Source organism: Pholis gunnellus, assembly GCF_910591455.1.
Source record: "Pholis gunnellus genome assembly, chromosome: 11".
Classification (NCBI taxonomy): Eukaryota; Metazoa; Chordata; class Actinopteri; order Perciformes; family Pholidae; genus Pholis; species Pholis gunnellus.
In genome coordinates, this window is record NC_136538.1 from 17160271 (window position 1) to 17182132 (window position 21862).

General features: G+C 42.8%; 1 protein-coding gene across 1 annotated transcript in view; it reads right to left on the reverse strand.

Annotated features, from left to right (window-relative positions):
* Nucleotides 1-768: 768 nt before the first annotated feature.
* The window catches only part of bicc1a (BicC family RNA binding protein 1a), a gene marked incomplete at its 3' end in the record, with an annotated part of 52570 nt that continues 31476 nt past the window's right edge, over nt 769-21862 (reverse strand). The window contains exons 6-21 of the mRNA XM_079169361.1: nt 21440-21493; nt 17403-17585; nt 14897-15148; nt 13274-13405; nt 10381-10579; nt 8777-8938; nt 7507-7694; nt 7259-7400; nt 5551-5704; nt 5088-5247; nt 4963-5002; nt 4315-4469; nt 3953-4115; nt 3413-3576; nt 2616-2715; nt 769-896 (exon numbers count right to left, since the gene is read on the reverse strand). Of these exons, the coding sequence (XP_079025487.1) occupies nt 769-896; nt 2616-2715; nt 3413-3576; nt 3953-4115; nt 4315-4469; nt 4963-5002; nt 5088-5247; nt 5551-5704; nt 7259-7400; nt 7507-7694; nt 8777-8938; nt 10381-10579; nt 13274-13405; nt 14897-15148; nt 17403-17585; nt 21440-21493 (2376 nt within the window). The remainder of the gene's footprint in view (nt 897-2615; nt 2716-3412; nt 3577-3952; nt 4116-4314; nt 4470-4962; nt 5003-5087; nt 5248-5550; nt 5705-7258; nt 7401-7506; nt 7695-8776; nt 8939-10380; nt 10580-13273; nt 13406-14896; nt 15149-17402; nt 17586-21439; nt 21494-21862) is intronic.

Below are 21862 nucleotides of genomic sequence, written 5' to 3' on the forward strand. Positions count from 1 at the left end.
TTAGATTTTTTTTTTGTTTGTCTACTAAACACGCATACAAACAGACTACGGTTGGACACAAACACTGACCTCGGAGGAATGTCCACCAATCAAAACACTTGAGGCAGCCAAAGGTCAAAGGCCACATGGATACTTTCCTTTGGTAAATCTTAAAGTTGAATAAGTCACCACTTTTGACGCGCTGACACATTTTGCACTTCATTTGGTGGCGCCCTAAACTCACTGGTAAGTGCTTACATTTGGTTTGGTACAAAATGCATCTGTGCTTTTAGTCAATAAAAAAAAAAAAAAAAAAAAAAAAGCATAGTTATTCTAATCTAATGAATTAGGCTCTCACAGGCAAAAGTCTAGTACTATTAAAGTGCATGTCACTGATACAACAGCATAATACAAATGCAGGTCGTATCAATGTGTAAAATGATTGTACTAATCATTCTGCCTGTTCCCTTGAATGAAAATTGGACAGAAATACTGGACAGTACCCTTCATCAGAACCATAACAACAAACCTTCATATATAAATGCTCCAGATAGACTCAATGGCTCTATGAGGAGTGAACACTGAACCGCATGTTTCGGAGAAATCCCTTCTTTCTTGTTGGCACTTCAGGTAAAACTATGGCTTTTTTAATATATATATATATATATTTATACTATATGGCAACAACAACATTTGAACAGTCTTCATTCAGCTTAAAGCAGGGCTGCTGAGTCACAGAATGACACTGTGGAGGCTGGTTTCCATGATGGCCGGAGGTCTGGGAGGCACCTACCATCGCCCACTGACGCTGGCTATGTCTGCGTGAAACTGACGGGAGAGGCGGCCGCTCGCTCCCCCTTCCAGGAAAGAGGACCTGATGGGTGGCTCAAATAGTTTCCTCTGGTTCTTGTTTAGTTCTGTGTTGAAACAAAAGTGCCACAGAACATCAACAGAAGCAAAGGTGAGTCAGCTCCTTCTAGTGTTGCTTTGGGAGGCGAAGTAAATCTCAGTCAAGAAACACAGACGACAAAAGAGAAAGTAGACGCCACAGGCAAAAAACATTGTTTTTCATGCGCTGGGTCATTTTGAAATTTAGGGTTATTTTGCTTCCATAACATGTCTTCTTTCAGACTAGTACTCTATTTAACTGTTAAGTCAAAATAAGAGTAAAATGTATGGAATTTACAGTACACATCTTTAAAAGGACGTTTTCTCAAAATGTATACCAAACTTTCAATACAAATACAAAAAGCAATTGTCTTGATGCAAGTAATAAACTGGGGATCCTTCGTGGTGATATTTATTAGTTAAATCTTTTACCCTATGCACCTTGGGTGTCTCCCCCCATAACGTTTCTATTTAGCCTCCATTGATCATCAATGACAAGCAAATTGGATTCAGATCACTACAGGTTTGCTCAGACCAACACAAGCCCTCTTTGTACCCATCTGGGTTTCACACAGCAGCTTGGACAAAATGCTTTCATAAAAAAAATGTCACGTCATGGCATCTCCGAGTTATTCATATGATAACCACGTTCTGTCGCTGCCAGCATAAACCTTCAGTTTGATTACTGGAGACAGGCAGCTCGCTCCAGCAGCTCTTTTTGCTGGCAGACCGGCAGGAAGCCTGAACCTGGATTGCCTAGCCTCACATTCTATACAAAAATACAGAGAGACAGAGAGACGGACAGAGACGAGCATGTTCCTGGGTTGGAGCCCTAGAGTCCGTCAGTGGAGATGAAAGTTGACCTTCACTTGGCTGAGGCGTCGCGCAATAAAACCAATTCTGGCTTTGGATCGCTCCGCTTTCTTAAAAATCAGCACCGGCCTCGCCGTTTCCCCTCGTTGCTCTTACCGCCAGCCCCGTCTCTGGTCTGAGGTTTTCTGAACTTTTACTGAATATCCATGACAGGAAGCTCATGAGCATGATTAACATATGCAGCCTAACAGCTCCAGCTATTACAACGTCCAAAAAATGACATCGGTAATGAAGTGCGACATTCACATTACATCCAGTGCAAAAAACACGACAGATGCTACATCAGCATCAGGGAGGCAGCTGGAGCAACTGGCGAAAAACCAACACACTCATGTGAGAAGAATGTGCCTTAATCCCATTGGCTCCTGCCGGTGCACATTACTGGAACATGTTTTCAAGTATCATTGCAAGAAATAATGAGTTGCAACTTCACTCTCTTGTACTTCTCTACTACTCTGCCAATAATAAGGGCCACCTATAGCTTTCAAAGCCAGTGGTTGGCAGTGTTGATGACCTCTTGTCAGTTGGAGTTCACTCTGTGCCCTCTGCACAGCTGGGCTCCACTCAGGCTTGTGGCAGCAACAGAGAAAATAGGAAACATTAATGAAACACATTAGCCAATTTGTGTGAACTGCCTTCAGCGGGAGCTGTCAGGACGAGGCTCCAGCTGGTATCAGGGATTATCAGCACAGCAAAGAACCAACTTGAGACTGAGGTGGTAGTTGGCAGGGATATCTTTACTGTAGCTTCTCTATTGTCATGTCTTATTGGTCAATGTCGGTTTTGCCAGACAGTTGATTGCAGAGAAAGACCGGGAAGAGGAAGGACATGAAAGACAAAACGTGGAGAAAAAATATGCTCTTCTTCATCTGTACCTGAGATGGCGAGCAGCATTTTCCTGCGGGCTCCAAAGGTGGTGATGCCCAGTTCCTTCAGGTCCTGGTCTGTTAGAGTCAGGAATGTCTGGAGGTCAATCTGGAATCAGCAACAAATCCGTTTAACGCCACTATTACCACAATTCAGCAACTTCTACAAGTGTTAAAATTGTCACCCATGACTAAAAATACTATAATGAAACATTATTTACTTGAAGAGCTTTTGCATTATAACATTTTCCAATGAACTACTGTACATGCCCTCCTCCAACCCGTATGTTTGAGCAGCAAAAAGTTACCACACATGTGCTATTCATTCAAAACCACACATGTGAATCTCATAGTGGTGCTAAAAGGATCAGTTATGACAACAAGTGGAATTTCTTTGCTATTTTGGAAAATGTCAATGCCCGTTTTCAGCTCAGTGTAGGGGAGTAACTAGCAACATGTAACTGATATGTAGTTAAATTACAGTTACTAAACAAAATGTAGGTGATTACAATTTCGTTAAGAAGCTTGTATGTCGAATAGAACAAGGTTTACACTTCCTGGTTTAAGTTTGTTTTTGAGACTTTTCCGTTTTTTTGCCCAGCCTCAAACATTTGTTATAAACGTAATGAAAAAGAAATAAAATGTAAAATGTCACATAACTTTGATGAAGTAATAAACATATTTACATTACTTATAACATTTTAACAGGGAATCTAGAAATCTTGAACCAATTACATTTCAAAAGGGGGCCTTCCAAACACTGTTTAAAACATAACTAGGAGAAGAGTGTTCACAGTGAGCGCTACCTCTTGTTGTTGGAAGACGTCTGTGTACTTCCCTAAGCCCAGTGTGCTGAACAGCTCAGGCAGGTCTGAGCCTTTCAGAGACGAGTTCAGACTGCAGCCGTTGCTGCCGGTTATCGAGGAGATGCAGTCCATGTAGTTGCTGCTGCTGAGGTAATGCTCTGCAGCTGTCCATCATAGGATTGAACAAAAACAACAACACACAACGATCATTTTGAAGAAAGCAAAAAAGGAGCAATAATTCATTCACATTTCAGCTGTCACAGACGTTACGTCACAGAAAGAGATGAAGAATATTTAAAATAAAGTCATAACATTTTTAATTGGTCAACAAATGTAGACAAAGTCAGAAAATAATGTGCTACAAATTTAGTTTGATGAGAATACAGCCAAAAAAGTAATTACATATTGTGTTACTCTTTGCAGAGGAGCATCTCTCTAACAAGTGATGTACTGGCAAATTGTCATTGTCCTCGCATAGCTTGCCAATGCAATGCTTAAAATGCATCGGTGCTCGGTTTGACAAAAACATGTCCAACTGACCAGATTTGTTCTGCTTCCTCTTTGGGCTGCCGACAACGGAGGGGAACTCGGCGTGACACGGCAGGCCGTTACCGATGCCGTTCCTGTCTCGCCAGTTGTCAGAGTCACTGCCGTTCCCGATGCCTTCTCTGCTGTTGGATCGAGACAGGGACAGCGGGGAGTCCTGAGACAGAAAGCAGAGAAACAAAGACAATCCAAACATTTAACAAAGAGTTCTGACACAGCATCTGGATATAAAGGAACAGAAACATCTACCTACAATGTCCATGGTGAGACAATTATTTATTATCTTCTATAATAAACACATAAAGAGAGTAAAGTTAATTATCCAAGACGACAACTATGGCCACTGTATGTCTGACCTCGTAGGTGGTGCTCATGCTGGGCTTGTATGAAACGTGATTGGCTCTCCGCAGCTCCTTGATGGTCTCAGCTGGCATGGACTTTGAGAAGCCCAGACCACTCCAGGTGTTGGTAGGAGTCCGCACCTCAGTCACCACAGGCTTCTTTAACATAGCTGTGTGAATACAGACGTACAGTGATGCACTTTTACAGAGATGACGCAAAATGATATTTCTTGTAAACATCTAAAATCTTGTCTGTATATTTATTTTATCTGTTAAATGTTGTCCAAGCTCCCATTAAATAGATTTAAAGTTTGATGTTTTTCCTCACTGGTTGTAATATATCTACTTGTTTAAGCACCTAAGCAGCTGAATTTTGCAGTATTTTTTTATTATCGCACATATTTCACATTGTTGGTATCGTTGCAAGCCTTCTATTCTTAACTACATTTTGTGCGTTTGAACAATTATGGATCCAAAAAAGAATCAATGTAGTTTAAGATTATGAATGTCCATCCACAGGGATACACATTTGCGAGGATGAAGTTTTTCAGGGAACACATAACTATTGTGACCTTTAGATTATGTGGCAGTCTGTATTCAAGCAAGGCACATTCAGGCACTAATGACATCAAATTATTTGATCAGACAAACATAACAACTTACCTTTGGTTGCCAACAGCTTCTTCTGTTCATAGTCGAATGCCTGAAAAGACAGAAGACCGTTTTATTCCTTTATAATTTAAGAATAACCCCAAAAACTGTGTAGTTTTTTCTGTGCGTGTGTGTACCTGGATGTTGGCGAAGGTGCTTTGTGGTACCAGTCTGATTCGCTCCCTCTCGTTCTGCTGCGCTGCCCTCTCAGCCGCCCGCTCGCTGCCGGGCGCCCTCTTATCGGCCACAGGGCTGTCTGACGAGCTGGACTCAGCGTCCGAGAGAAGACAGTCGGAGCTGTTGGGATTACACAGAAATGTTATTATCATGGAGTGGAAAGAAATTCTAGTCCTTAATCTCTTCGCCTCCTCATATTATCGCGAAGGCTGTTCACGTTCCCAGCTCGTACTCGTTTTTTATTAAGATACAGTTGATTATTCTAATACCCATGCTGTCCAGAGTAAGTGTGTGTAACACAGTCAATATGGGACAAAATAACCATCTCCTTCACTTTGTGTGTTAAAATCTATTTTTAAAAATAAAATGTGTTTGCTATGACATGCTAAACAGTAGCAACACGAGCTGTAGATTCAGACATACTGTAGATGGGAGTTCTTGGTGCCCTGCAGTAGCTCCAAAGCCTGTCGCTTCCCCGATGACGTCTTACATGAAGCCAGCATCTGTTTCAGCTCACTTCCATTGGCCGAGTGCGAGGGGCTTCTGGGCATGCCCACTTCCACAAACGTGTCGGAACCTGAAGGGACCATACAAAAACATAAATTTGATTATCTTTTTTTATTTACTTTCTAGTTAAAATCGGTCCATATGTGGAAACTCAAGAGTTTACAGCAGTCCTCTGTCTTCTATATAGAAAATACACAAATTCATGAGAATCACTGCTGAAACACTTCATGTTTCATGTCATTTTTCAATGCAGGTCATGCAGTGACTGGTCAATCAGTGTAAAAGAAGTAACTTGGTGGGCATATGTATGTATGTGTGCATGCGTTTAAGTGTGACAAGTCTCAGTTGGATCCTGGGTTAATTAAAAACACAGCAGCTGTAATTACAGTGGCTTTCCCTCCAGCTACTCCACTTTCAGCCTGACAGGAACCTGCTCTGTGTAACAGGATGTGTGTGTGTGTGAGTTTATGCTGAATGTACATGGTGTGCCGTATAGCGTAAAAACAATATGATGTCAGTCAATCTAATGAATCTCTCTGGGGTTTAATGTTTGAACAATCCCCCTGCACACACTCATTCCACAGAGTCGGGCTGGGCGAGCCAGTCCAAACACATTCTGGGACACAGGAGGAGGTAAGGGAGGGAGAGGAAACCTTACCGGGACGCACCGGATTGGGGGAGGACCAGCTCAGAAAACAGCAGGGGGAAAAACGAGACGCGTGAGAGTGAAAGTTCGAGGGGGAAAACCGCGAGCGTAAGGCACGGAGGAAACGAGGGCCTTTCTGAACCACGAGGAGACCCAGCAGTTAATCTGTCTCCGTTCCAACTAGTAAACATAGTCAGAGGGAGTGTGAGGTTAGGAGGACAGTACAGAGAAATAGAAATAATTTCATTCAAGGCATTCTTCTCAAAGTGGGTTTAAGGGTTACATAAATTTCAAGTGGAAAAGCTTAAATTGGACATTTATGTTATGTCTGCGGGGTCCAGCAGCAGCAAATGTGCCTATCCAAGGCTAAAAAAATAAATCACATAAATCACAAGACTTTGCCATTACCATAACTGACCGACAAGAGGGCAAGACTCCCAATATAAGTAGACTTTAACGAACTTCTTATGTGAGTTGAAAGTAATATTTTACCAAAAATATTGACTATAATTTCCGTAATGTCCAAAGAAAAGAGTTGAAAGTAAAAGATAGGCTTGATATTTTGGATGGGTGGTAATTAGCAGTTAAACTAAAAAATGCATGTGCTTTCACGAGACTCTGCATTATTTAGGGCCTAATATAGTCTGTGAAAACACTCAAAACAGATGCGGACGGGGTTGTGTGTAAACTACACTGGACGTTTGCATACACTGACATGTTTTACGTGTTTCTTGGTGATAAATTTCAGGCTGCTCGTGGCCCTTTGCCACAGGGGCAAATTATCCAAAATCCTTTAAGACTCTGTGGGCAGAAGAAGTATGATTTGCCCTCAGAACACTCCTTTTTTCCTGAAAATGCTCTGAAACAAATCAAGTTGCTTTTTGTTATAAAACTCAAGAGCAATTACTGTAGTTTAGACATGGAAAAATGCTACATATAGTTGTAGGCTGGTTGAGTTTCTCTCCAGAAGAGGAATACCTTCATCTGGGCTGGACTTGCTGGACAGCGGTTCTGAAGGATTGTGTCCACTGGCCTCCTGGACCGAGTCACACGGGGCTGGGCTCAAAACTGTTTCTGCAAGTGATGCAGTCCCTATCCTCCCATAGACTGAGCCAGGATGCTATGCATGCACACATGGAGAAAAATACAGAAAAGACACATTTAATAAACAGAAAAGTCAAAGTGAACTCAAAATAATGCAGCACATGGTGCATTACTGGGCCGACCTTGACATGTCCATTGAGAGTGCAGGGGCCCTTGTTGCAGTCGGGGACGCCGTTGGGCTGTTTATCTATGGGAGCGAGGCCAGGCGGAGGGGACGGTGTACTCTGTGTGTAACCCTGAACACTTGACAGCAGGATGCTACTCAATGTGGCCTGGGCGGCGGGGTGCAGCATCAGCTGAGATGAGAAGCCTGAAAACACAAGTGGTGAAGAACGTAGCGTTAACAATTTTAAACTTTTAGTAGCTCATAAGGGATACGTGTACAACTTTCCTTGAGACCTGTAGGTTTCTGTCAATTTGTTAATCCATCTACCTATTTATACAAAACCTTAGAATATAAGACAATCAGGGCGAATAAACAAAAGGATTAAGCACCTTTTGCAGCCGCTAAACCTGTGCAAATAAGACTGTGTACTTCTGAAAGCACCCCCAAAGGGTCAAATTCACTCCTAAGTGCACTGCAAAGCAAATAGTGTCTATATGCTCCTGTGCCATTTGCACATATTTAAATGAGGTAATATAGATTTGGCCACTGAGCCTCATCACAATAACAGTCGCATACAGTAATTGAAGACAGAAGGGATAGCCGCTCAAACTCATATATTTTGGGATGCAGCGACTGCATTGCAGTTACAGGATGCAATGACAGTTGTGTCATGCAAAATAAATGAATAAAGCTCTCCTACATGTCATTTTTGAAAATGCATGATGACAAGATTGAAATAAACAATGAAGTTACGTTGCAGTTCCTCGTGCGTAAATGCGCACATCGTCTCTCTTGATAGGGAAACGCACGTATTGTTTCTGCTGCGGTAGGATCGCTGTCGGTATTTCATCAACTCAAAAAATGTCTCAAAAAACCTCTTAAAGGCCAGCAGGATAACAATGGTCCTCTGGCTCTGGCTGACTCCCCCCTCACAACCGACGCATTGGCCTCAAGCACATTCTTACTTTGCCACACGGATAATTGCAATCAGATGCAGAAAAAGGGCAAATTGAACTCATCTGCAAAACTTTACAGCCTCGGTTTAACTGAAATATTATTAGAGCAATATTGTTTATGAATCGTTGCAAATGATGCACAACTGTTGGTGAAATCAGCGGCCGGAATCGCTTCTTTGTGAATTTACCCCTCAGTCCGGTACTTCAAGTAAGATGTATTCAAAAAAATATTATTATGAGTTTTGTTTTTCTTGAAACATGCATATGTTGACTGGGATATTAGAGAACCACACGCCAGTACAAACAAAATACATTGGCCAATAAACAAACCTTGGGTGCTGGTGAGTGAGCTGGGCCAGAGGGATGCGGTGGGTGTGGGGGTGCTCGGGCTCGGGGTCTGCAGAGGGCTCATGGAGGAATTTAAGCTGTTGAGGACAGCGTTTGGTGCAGCAGAGTTGGAGAGGCAGTGGGCCGCCGTCGCTCCCAGGAAACCTGAGCAGAACAGAAAGGAGGGAACAGGAGATGAATAGATCAGCGGTGGTCCTGTCAAAGCACGGAGACATTTTTCAAGCTAATCACACGTTGCACTACGGCCTTCAAAAAATAATCTTGGTCTCCCAGCTATTCAACTGGTATTCCCTCAAACTGTCATCAACCAGGAAGAATTTCTTAAATTTCGACAAGGTCATGGATGCTAAAGTACATATCTCGTATGTCCTCATACCCAATAAACCCATGTTATTGAGAGCAACAACAATGTGGTGCTTGGTGTCTTAAACCAAACGCAGCGTATGAAAACAGAAAGAAGCAGGTCTGTGGCTTTAACAAGGGGCTAGTTTGGCTCCAGGAATAAGGCTCAGTCTTCTTCTGGCAGACTGGTCTGTAATCTGAGGAAAAGAAGCATGTAGCAATTACTAAATGCCAGGATGTGGCCGTCCACAGCTTCACCCCCGGGCCCTGGGTTTAAAACGAGACAGCGAGAGAGTTTCTACAGCACCGGAACTGTATGGCACATTGTTTTTTGGTGTGACCAACAGAAGGACGTCAAATAAAATGACATTTGAAAAGTTATGTAATCAAAATCAGACAAAAAGGTAAAAAACAACAACTCACATGCTCCTTATAACCCCATGGTCGCAGATATTAAATAAACATATTATGGGTATTATTAAACTATTGTCATAATACTCCTCTCTCTCAAACATGGGAGGGAATTTTCAAAGTAATATAATGTAGTTGTGCTGGGGTCAGCATTTGATGATAAATATACACCAAAGAAAACAACAAATCTATTGCTGGCATGTGCTTACAGCCATGAGCTGCTTCCCGTCAGCTTATTCCACTATCTGCTTTTCCTCCTAAAACTCCTACGCCAGTTATCACCGTTCATCATCCTATGATTCATAAACGCACAACTCATTCAAAGTGGCACAACTCAATTTGAAATTGATGTGATTTTCTGATGGTTGGCTGACCAAAGATTTGTACATGCGGGACTCATTTCTTGGAAAGATATTCATACCATCACGGTGAGGTCAGTCCTGCAAAGCGCATACAGATGATGCTGCCATGACTCACTGGCTGTGATTTATGTGGATGCTGAGGAGATCTTTGTATCCGATTTAGAAAAATCCCTTGCACTCAGTGCATTCAGTTAATCAGGTGATACCAGGCTTTGAGGAGATCTGGCTGAGAGATAGCTTCCATGGATGTGTGTTGCTAGGAGAAAATTCTCTCCGCGTGTGACTTGTACAGATGCAAAATGACATTGATGTATGAGGGCATTAGCTCCTCTGCAAAGACATTTCATCTTCAATGCATTTGCTGCAAGGAAGAAGAGGATCACTACTTATCTTTCCACACCAGTTTGTCTGCCCCCCCCCCGCAACGTGGAAAAAGTTTGTACACTCTTAACAAGTTGGACAGTGTCATACCCAGATTGCTCAGCCCCAGGCCAGCTGAGGCCAGGATGTCCAGGCCAACGGGGCAGATGAGGGACGGGATGTTGGCGGCGGGATTCAACGCCACAGAGGGCGAAGAGGACGACACCCCGTTGCTCTCCAGACCCAAGAGGAATTTCCGGGCTTCGTACATGTTCACTGCATTCCTCTCCACGCTCTTGACTATCACGGACTGAGAGGTGATGGGGCAAAGAAAAGACAGGTGGGGTGGACAAGGAGGTAAGAGGAAAATGGGAAGGAGAGAGGCAAAAGAGACGGGAAGGGAAAGGCGTGAGAGAGAGAGAGACAGAAGAGGAAAGGCAGGGGAGGAGGCGAGGGATAGATATGATGGGGAATGTTGGCACCAGAGGTAGGGAGTGAAAGGGAGGATGAGGGGGAGACAAACATAAAGGGGAGGAAGGAAGAGGGAATTAGGATAGATTGGAAGGATAAACATTTAGGCAGTGTGGGAGAGAGACGGAGACAAGCATTTTTTAATAAATTGCATAACATACACTATCTCGCTCATTGATAGCATTGAAGAGAATATGAGGCTATGCCTGTAACTCAATGACTATTACACTACGAGGCACTAAATCAACAACAAAGAATTATAAACAGGAAATATTTTAAATCAATTTGAGAAATAACTTCTACATTTTCAACATCATCAGAAACCCTGCCCTTAATAAACATGAAATAAAAACGGTAAGTGAGCAGAAATCATGTCCTTGCTCTTTGCGTTTTGCCGGAGTTGAGCTTCCAATAATGATCAGTCTCTCCGACACACACACACACACACACACTCACACACTCACACACACACACTCTCTTTTATCGGTCTGCCAAAGTGCCGGGAGCACCGAGACTACGAGATGCATTTGGACGGGCCTTTTTGGATTACAGCTGTCACCTCGTTAAAGTGAAGGGTTCTTAAGAGGATCTGGGCTGGGGCAGTGTTTACACTGGCACCTCAACATCAGTCCCCACAGGCCTGTCGGGTTTGGGCACCGAGCCCTGGCCCGGGATGGGACGTGGGCACCTCGAAGAGACAGGCAGGACTGGGCCAAGTGTTGAAATATGATTGGGAATAGTACGTTGCACAACAGTAGACCATGAGTAACAACAGAGCTTGGCGTTGGATATAACACAGGTGCACCACAGTCGCTGTAAGAGTTTGTAAATCACAATATATTATGGAAATGATCAACGTATTTCACTAATTCAAGTCTATTTAATAAGAGAATAAGCGTACCTCCAATTTACTAAGAAAACAAGCCAGTTATTTTTTAGATAGAATAGCTGAGCGGTATAATAGACAGATTGAGTCCATCAGGTGAAACATGCACGGCAGACTGTGATTCCCCACTGTGACTGATTTATGACAGATTATGCCAGAACTCTTCTCAGTGTCGGTATGGCACGATTCCCCTTGGTGTGAGGTTCCAGTTTTTCCTTTTAAATTTCATCAATGTGAAATGGAGATCTATAATTTACTCTAATGTCATGCTGTGATATCTGACGGAGAGTAATTCTCCAATGGAACAGTGGCTTATTTGTTTCTTGGTAGTCCTTTTTTCTCTCTCTGCCTGACGCAGCATCTGAACAAGTGGGACAGCAGTTTGGTTTTCTCACGGTGAACAGTTGTTAGAGCTGAGTCATTTCATTAATCGTGGTCATTCTATAACAGTATGCCTTAAAATAGATGTTAATGCTACCAGTTACAGATGTCAGTTCCAAGTGCAAAACGTAAATAGGGCAGTGCATCCAAATAATTTATTTTACACACTCCAGTGACCTGATGTCCCTATTTGTCTGGTATTGTACTCATTTCTAACTGGGTTTCCCAAAATCCCTACAAACATCTGTGAAACACTCAAATGGTTTTCATCAGTCACTACCAAATTGTTCCAGTTTCCACTACAATAATAATGTTATACTTGTTTTCAGTGCTTACATAGTCTATCATGTTCTTTCAGACTCATTATTAAGGAACTTGACAGAACCCATCAGTACGCTAACGGTTAGCTGTCATGCCGAAGATAAAGTCCGTTTTTTTTCGGACAACTTCCAGGCGGCTCATTCCTTCGTGAAGTACCTGGCAAAGAAAATGCTGCGTTCTGCACAATGCTGACATAAAAGATCATATTAAGATGGCCAGATAACAGTATTCAATAGCAGGCATATTGCGTGTGCATAAGCGCATACATGTGCACGCGGTACACTTAAGGGTCCCAGTTTTGGGGTTTGAAAATACGGTCACCCTATTACACGCTTTTTAATGCCACTGAAAATGCTCAGTAAATGTGGTTCTGTACGCACCGTTTATCTGATTAAGAAACCAGCTTGTATTAGAGGATGTTTTAACTTAAACAAGACCAAGTCTGCATCCATGCTAGCTGCTCTGAGAGGCTTTGAGCTACATGCTAACATCACTGCCGGTATAATAATTTGCACTACATACAAAGTACAGTAGAGGTTGATGGGCATTGGTCATTAGCTTTTCAGGTATCTCTAGTATTTATGCATTTTAAAAGCCCATCTACAAACAGGCATGTCAAACTAGCTTAGGCTGTAAGTTCTGTATGTGGCATTGATGCAATATTATTGTCCCTAAAGAAAAACACAAATATTTGACATATTCAAATTTCGAACTGATGCGGACGCTACATTACAAGTCGAGGGGATGTTAATGAAATACATCCTCAGGGCAGCAGGAATGTCTGTGCAAAATGTAAACAGCAATCCATCTTTTAAATTGTTGAGAGATTTCCGTCTATTATCAAAGTGATTGTCCAACCTCACCATCCCTAGAGCCCTACTGCTCCCATGGCTGGAAATCCCCTGAAACTCTTCGTGCTGTGTGATTGTAAGCCTGGTGTCATACCTTGCTGGGTTGTTTTGGCTTCGGTTTGATACTGATGAAGACATCCAGCTGCTCCATTAGTGCTGTGATACACTGGGGCTCCACCTCAATGTCCTCTTTAATGTCAAACATTAACACCAGAGGCAAGCAGCCCTGTGGAGCAAACACAAAATTAAAAGTATATCAACAACGTACTCTTGTTTTATCATGTCAGCTGCAGACTAATATCTCTCAGAGCCTGGCTAGTACAGTGTCACGCAACCATGTTCATATATTATAGGCTATTTCTCAAAACAGTAGTAAATTTCCCTTTATACTATATTATTTGTAGACCTACATGTTAGTTATGCCAATGAATACAAGATTCACTGCTAGATTTCTCCCACACAGAGCTTGGGAAATTCCGCAAAGAGCAATCTGCTTTGCATGATCCCCACCACAAGCACCACAGACATCTATATTTTGGGCTGAGTGCTGGACAGCGCTCCTATTGTGAGTGGGTGTAATTAGCAGCACAGTATAGAGGCCTGGCTGGCTCTGACAGGGCCTGAGATTGGAGCTGTAATCCACAGTCTGGCTGGAAGAGGACAAATCACACAGTACACAACCGACTCCTCTCTCCCCTGCTGTACGTCCTGCTCCGCTCCTCTTCGCCTTGTCTTCTTTCTCAACCGCCTCTCCCCACCGTCTGCTTCTCCACACATGAATCAACCGTTTTTTACGGCCTCACTGCAAACAGACAGTGAGAGGCTACCTCTTGTGCGTCCAGACCTAGAGAAAGTCATGTTTAGCCACTGCGACAACTTTGGCATTTGCTAAATGTCTTCGGGGCCAAATGGGAGACCGCAGACAAAGAAGGCTCTGGCAGAATAACTGCCCCACATTATGGATCTCCAAACAGAGAGCCGAAGCCGTTTACGGGCCGAGATGTCTCATATGCACCAGCTCAGCAGAAGCTTTTTTGCCAATGGTAATTAAACATCCATCACTTTTACACATTTTTGAAACAAACATCTGATTATGTTCCTGAGTAATTCAGATCAGGGTAACCTCAGTGGTTACAGGCAACAAGACAAGAATGACCGCGGAGCATTTTTAAACTTAAATGTGAGGCGCTTCCTCCTGGTCCAAAAAACGGTAGTGTGCTGCTGTCCTCTGAATTACAGTCTGGGCTGATGTTTAAATCCACCAAAATCGACTGTATACGCAAACCAGATCATTACCTTTACACCAAGAAGGATAATCTGTGTACAGTCAGGACTCAAGCCAAGCGAACGCTAATGCGTGTGTCCATCTCACACATGCAGGTATGTGGCTATAAGTCACGCACGCTAACCTTGAGTCGGCTGCAGATCGTTGTATAAATGGACGATTCAGCAGCAGGAGCAGAGCCAAGCAAATCTATCCCAAGGCTATACAAATCCCAAAAGGCAATCATGGTTTACTTCTTAAACCCCATCTCAAAACCCAAAATCATTCAAACATCCCATATGATGTTAGTGAAACAATGGTATCCATTAAAGTTACCACACAGCCTGTGGAATCTGTAAAGAATCTATTGCCAATGCCGTCCCTTAACCCCAAAAACAAAGCTTAGCAGTTAAAAGTAATTGCTTTCAACCAGCGCAAGTCAAATGTACACACCATGAGGTACTGCCGTGCCAGGCAGACCGATTCAATGGTGCCCTGAATGTAGACTGTGGATTTCTTTTGTGGGCTGTTGGGGTCAGGGAAGTGGATCTGGGCTCCCGTTCGCTGGGTGATGTGCTTGATGTTGCTGCCATTGCGGCCCTTCATGAAGAGGTGGTGCTGGGGTGCGATGTCCAGGTGGGTGGTGACGGAGATGGTGCTTGCCAGGCTACCAGCCAAATGCTCCAACAGCAGCGCTGTGCCCCTCTGTGGAAACAAGGATGACAAGGTAATATGACAAATTATATTAATATAATAATAAAAATACACGTTTAATTTAATAAGACTTGGAGTCTACATTAATTTAGAGACCCTATGAAACTATGCCAAGTCGTCAAGGTATAGGGCTGCAACTAGCCACTATTTTTATTGTAGATTAATCTGTCGATTATTTTTATGATTAATTGATTACTTGTTTGGTCTCTAAAATGTCATAAGTGCTTCCCAAAGTCCAAGATGACCTTCTCAAATGTCTTGTTTTGTCCACAACTCAAAATATACTCAGTAGAACAACCATGCTATCAGAGTTTCAGATGATAGCCATTTGCATTATTTATGTTTTTTTTGTTAATTGTTTAGTCTAAGTCTTAAAATTGCTTATATTGCTCAACCAACAGTCCAAAACCCCCAAATATTCAATTTGTTATGATATAAAACAAGAAAAGCAGCAACTCCACAGAGTTGAGAGGCGAGAACAAGCAGATGTTTTTCATTTGTGCTCGATAGATAAATAATTCAAACCATTAATCTAGTATCATTGCTGTAGATACATATTTTGTCAATTGCCTAATGTAGTAATCAACTTATCTTTTAGACAGTAATGTCAACATTCATTTTGTTTAAGCAGTGTACAGTATAATAGTGAAGGTAAATATAAAATAAAAGTTTTCCAACTTATAATGGACGCATGATAATTGGAGAAGATGCCCCATGAGTGTAAAAATCTATCAACAATAAAATAAAAGAGTATAATGGACAATGTGCTGACTTCTCGTAAAACTATCAAACAGTAAAAATTAAATCTCATAAAGATGTGACTCAGATGTAATTCAGAGCAATAGCCAGACCAGTCATCAGTTAACGAGAGGAGCAGTGGAGCCATTTTGCCTATTTCCCACAGAAAACACCAGCTTTTTTCTTCATAATCAATGGAAACTATTATATTTTCCACTGCATCTGCTGGCCTGTTGAACAGCCTCATTCCTTTCCGGCTCTGCAAACCATCACTTGGCCCAGTAAAGTAAGTCATTTCCAGTGTGCAACGAGAATCCACACACTGCGGCCAGCATAATACAACAATCCACAGCGGTTTTGGCAATCCTCGAAGGTGCTCCTAGTGTCTCGCATCACCACATAACACAGCACACATATTCCTCTAATCCTCTAGCCTTCATCTGGCATACTTCCCAATCCTGACTGACCCCTCAGACCTACCACACACTCAGGGGCTGTGCTTCTGCATATATAAACTGTACACACACACAAATGCACACTAGCATGCAAATCCAAATAAAAAAGTCTGTGCACAAGCACACATGAATAAATCAATGCAGGGATGAATATATGCCAAATGCAGTCACTGGCAAACCGACCAGAGCTCCATATTGTTAACAGAGGCTCTATAGTAAAAAGAAGCGAGTTGGTAGATATGACTTGGCAGAGATGATGAACGGAGTCCGTGGCAGACTTTGATTAGCCACAACTCAGATGCCAGTTGAGGAAGTGCATCTGTGTGCGTGCATAAAATATACAGTATGTTTACGCTTAAACAAGCTGCAGAGTGGAAACACAGCGAGAAACTCCCAAATCTATTTGAAATAAAACTCAAGAGAGGCTTGTGGACTTGCCAGAGTCTCCCTCCAACTGGAGAGCTTAATCAGCAGCTGTCCAGTCCTAGTGACCAAATATCTCTCAGCACTCTGCTGCCCCTGTGGTGCTGAAAGTAATGAGGCACTTAAAACGAGAAAAGTGAGGAACGCTGACAGTGTCGGTGGGTCTTCACATGGTGCAACTCTGGAAACCTTTTCTTGGTCTGCGGCTCGCCATGTAAACGGCTGGAGAAGAATGAGGGTATTAACTCAAATATTGTTACACTGAAATGACTGACAAGGAGTGCACAGTTCAGGGTTTGGTTAGTTATTCAAGCAACTTTAAAACAGGACACACGCTGGATGTGGGGAGTTGAAACTTTATGATTTGTTCTTTTTGTAATTTCGATCCAATTTAAAAAGGGAAAATACAAAGAATTGATATTGTTGCCGTTGGTCAAATAGTACTGAAGCTGTTGCAATTTTGACTTGATTAAGTAACCGTTTAAGTCACTTATCAAGCAAACCTGCAGATTCCAGCTGCTAAAATATGATTTGCATGCGTTTGTAAATGGAACTTCTTTGGATTTTTGGGCACCGATCAGTCACTCAACTATCCAATATTCTCTTCAAAATGAAGAGACCCTCCTCACCTTGACGGCGTTGGCGTTATTCTGAGAGCCGCGAACAACGCCGGTGGCCCTGTAGAGGCGAGTCGGGGGCTTGAAGGAGACTGTGAGGCTGTAGGTCTGCGAGATGTGCTGCACAGTGGGGGAGCTGGGGTCAGACTGCATGATGGCGGGAAGCTCGAAAGTCAGCACAAGAGGGAGCAGCTCCTGCAATATGGTGGGACGGAAGGAAGGAGAGAGGAGGGAACAAACAGTGAAATGAGAGAGAGAAAACCCCCACCATGCTGAAATACTGCAGTTATGACAAGTTGGATAGCTTATCATTATGCTGCTGCCAGAAAACAGGGGAAATCATAAATAGGCACTGTATAGCGGCTTGTGCGGTCATTCAGACTGATGAAGACCATTTGGACAAAACACAGTAAAAGGGTGATTTCTTTACAAACTGTAGAATTATGTGAACTGACACACAGACATAACAACAGTCCGTTGAGCAGAAGGTGGCAAAACCTCACCTGTCAGCTTAAATAAATCCAGACAAGTTAATCAAAATGAGGTCAAGAGTGCCAGCAATAAGAGAGGCACCCTTTGTTACTTGAAGTATGCTACAGATTTAAACATTATGGCTGCAGTTGTTTACAAATCACACAAAAGCACCACTTTAAATCTCGTGTTTACCAGAGAAGTGCTCATACGTTTCTTGGAAATGAGTCATCCAGCATGAAAAAGCGAGAAAGAAATCTTAGTCGACTAAGACCAAAACAACTGATTAGTTAACCAAGAAGGGGCCGTCCTAGTCTATGGCCTGCTCATTCACATACATTCATTTCAAATCATTGCATCAAACCACAGGGGCAGCCACAGACGTCAGCTCTTGTCATTTGTATCACAGCCAGTCACCGAAACAAAAGAGATGCAGACAGGAAGGGCCTCGCTTCATGCATACACATATTTATGCATGCATGGGAGAGAAATCACGAAGGCACACACCCATAAACACACAAACTGAAGGGAATGTACATTTACACACACACACAAAGACGAGAATGAACACACACACACACACACACACACACACACACACACACAGCGTTATCCAAACACTGAGTCTTGGGCAGAGCGCCACTATGGTTTTGGCTGCCAGTGAAGGGCAAGCAGCATGAATTGCTCTGACCAAAGAAATGCTTCCCTGATCAGTCCCATATGTGCTTGGCCTTACATGTATATCACGTTTCAGCACTCGCTCTCAGAGGGCTTGAGAAATGTAGGTCAGCACTGAGGGAAACGCAAGAGTGGACAAGCAGAGCAGCAGGAGTCAGGCGCTGAATGAAGAATAGACTGATTTTTATGGTGGAGCTGACCTCAGCTTTATTAAAAAAAAAAAAAAAAAAGTCCTACCTGGCAGATATGAGTTTCACATGGATTCAAACTCAAAGCGCTGTTTAAAAGCCTCAGTTCTCCTGACATAAGGGTGAGCGATGAAGAAAAATGAAAATATCTTCGAGGTACAGCAACTGGCCAGACCTTTCATCACCTGCCTGTCAGCTCCACCTCGGAAAAGTCTAAGAAATCCCTCGAGAATCCATCACCTCAACAACCGCCTTGTTTCAGACTCAAACAAATCTCCACCCAAGAGAGCCTCAGAAATACAGTAGACCTTACAAGTGTCCACTGTAGTACGTTAAAAGGGACATTTCATTCACTGCTGATGCACCTCAGGGAGAAGGCACAACCTCAGCCACTTCTGGTTCCAGGAGGGACGGGGGAGGATGTGGTCTAAAGGCCACCCAGAACCAAAAACACAGTAATATTGTTGTGCACTGGCGACCTCAACAGTAGGGGGTCAATAACTGGAATAAACCCTCCTGCATTTGACAATGTGGTGTTTTAATATCATGACAATACCAAATATTCCCCTCTCATTCCTCTTTTTATATACAGATTTAAAAGGAATAGTTTGAGATTTGGGGAAAGTTTTAAAATATCTTGTGGAGTGTTATATGAGAGGATCGATACCACTCTTATGTTGGTCAGTTCAATATGAAGCTGGAGTGAGGAGACAATTAGCTTAAGTTAAAACAATTTGTCTTTTTACACTCCTAAATTAAATCAACAAGATATAACATGACAATTAGTCAGGTTTGCTCGTGCTGGCACTTTTATTTTACCTTTAGACAGAGGCCAGTCCAGCCGTCTCGTCTTTATGCCAAGCTAAGCTAAGATATGCTAGGCTAAGATATGCTAGGCTAAGTTAAGCTAAGCTCAGAATCTCCTTACTCCACCTTCATATTGAACGGACACAAATGAGATTGGTATCAATCTTCTCATCTAACTCTCAGTAAGACAGTAAACAAGTGTATTTCCCAAAAGTTCAAACTATTCCAAAATTAAAGCAAAACTGGTGCATAATTACACACCTTCTATTTGAAAAATAATGGCACTTTGGCTAATAAGGTGATTGCTAACATTTACCAAGAATCCCTTCACTTAAAGTCACTCTGGACAACTTAGTATGTATTTGTTGAGCAATTACTGTGCATATTTGTTATTTGTAAAGAAATATATTTGAGAATTTGTATTCCAGCAGTTGTCAGTACTGATAAAGTGAACAAAGGGAAACCAATTAGATGAAAAGAAACTCTCTCAAATGTGCTACTTTTCCTTGCTGCATTTGAGGAAATTGCATCCAGGTTCAGTGATGTAGCTCCAACATAATTAAAGCTATGTGTGGAAGGGCTGTCTAGTCGTGACTATTGAGTGTTGAATAGAACAGCGTAGAAGGTTTTTTGGGTCTCATAGGCTCAGAAGAAGCCAAGTTGACAGAGAGGGAAACCTGTCTTTTGATCCTCCCTCGTCATCCGCTGACTGTGTGTTCTTTGGAGGCCAGAACAATCTCTGTGGTTCTCTACAGCTTATATTTTAAACCTCTTTCTACAACCCTGCTATGGTTAGGTTTGATTATCGTTTTTACCCATAGCAAAACAAGTCGATGATCTGGGTTGCGGCTGGCTGCTTATGAAAACAACCACTAAGCACGGAGAGGTATGGGTACATGCCGACATTTGCCAATACACACCGCACAAATATGTCCAGCATGACCTTCTCCCACCTCCCTCTCCATCACACACACTTCACTTCACTTGTTAGTTTTGGTCAGTCCATAGTGGAGGAACGTGTTCGCTGTAGACGATTGCTGCGGTGTTGAAAATGCAGCAAAAGTTCAGGGATGTAACACTTCACACGAGCACAGAGGTCCGAAGCCCACAGAGCTGAGGCTGGAGGTCGGGCTGCCAGTCAGACTGAAACTGTGGTTGAAGAAGAGGCTAGGAAACGGGCTGGAGAGGGGCCTGCAAATCGTTCAAGGGAAGTGGTCTGGGAAAAGGTTAGGAATGGTGCTTGTGGCTTAGAGGAAGCACTGAAAGTGTGCCTGGAGTGCACAATTTCCTATTGCAACCCTGGAGCTCTCCATTGGTAGGGTTAGATAGAGGACTTGGCTTCCTTGAGTCTGATGTTTTGCTTGTGGAGGAAGTAACTGTTTTGAGCATTGCAATTGGGAGCAAATAAGTAAACTACAACAGGATTTCTGACTGCGATGGGTGTAGAGCAGTGGTTTAGCCTGCCATTGACCGTGTATCTCACGCTACACTCTTCTCCGCCATCTGCATTATCCATTTTGCAAGGGCACGGTCACTGCATCTTGTGCTCAGCGCCGCCCAAGACGGTTGTGATTGGTTTAAAGAAATTCAAACAAGCCAGAGCATTTTTTCCCTTATACCAGAACGACAATATGTGCAGCCAGACCTTTCTTTAGCACTGAAACAGGCCTGTGGAGATAGGTCTGGCTATGCAAGGCTAGAGGGGATTAGTCAGGCTAGCTAATGATTGAGCACAGATGGAGTGGTTCAATGTAAGAGCAGGAGATGGGCACTCCGAAACAGCAGTCCACAATTGGCCGGGGGAGTGTGGCCAAGAAAGGGGGAAGAGGAAATAATGTGGGTAGAGTGTAAATATAAACAACAGGAGCTTCCATGGCTAGCAGGCTAAGAAGGATTCCTACTTACCCGTATTTTTACCCGAGCTGCCTCCACCCCTCCTGGCTGCCCTGCGATGGACACCTGTTCACAATAAAAAGTAACATATGTAAATCAGCTAGCCAGTTCAAACCCATTCCAAGACAAATAATGGCTCAGATCATTGCATACAGTTGCACTTCATTTCAATGTCGAAAGGAAAATCTAGAAGAAACAATAAAAACAGCTCAAGTTTAAAGGCTTCCTCGAAACTAAAACCTAATCCCCTTTTTGTAGCAGATTTCCAGTTCACATTTTGTATTCTTGAACCACATCATTACAGTTGCAATAAATCTAACATTGTGATTAAAAAACAACCTCCACAATTGAAGTGACTGTTTTTTTTCTTTTTAACACAACCACCAAGCTGAGAGGCCAGATTAAAGGAGCAGCGTGTAGGATTTCTTGGCATCT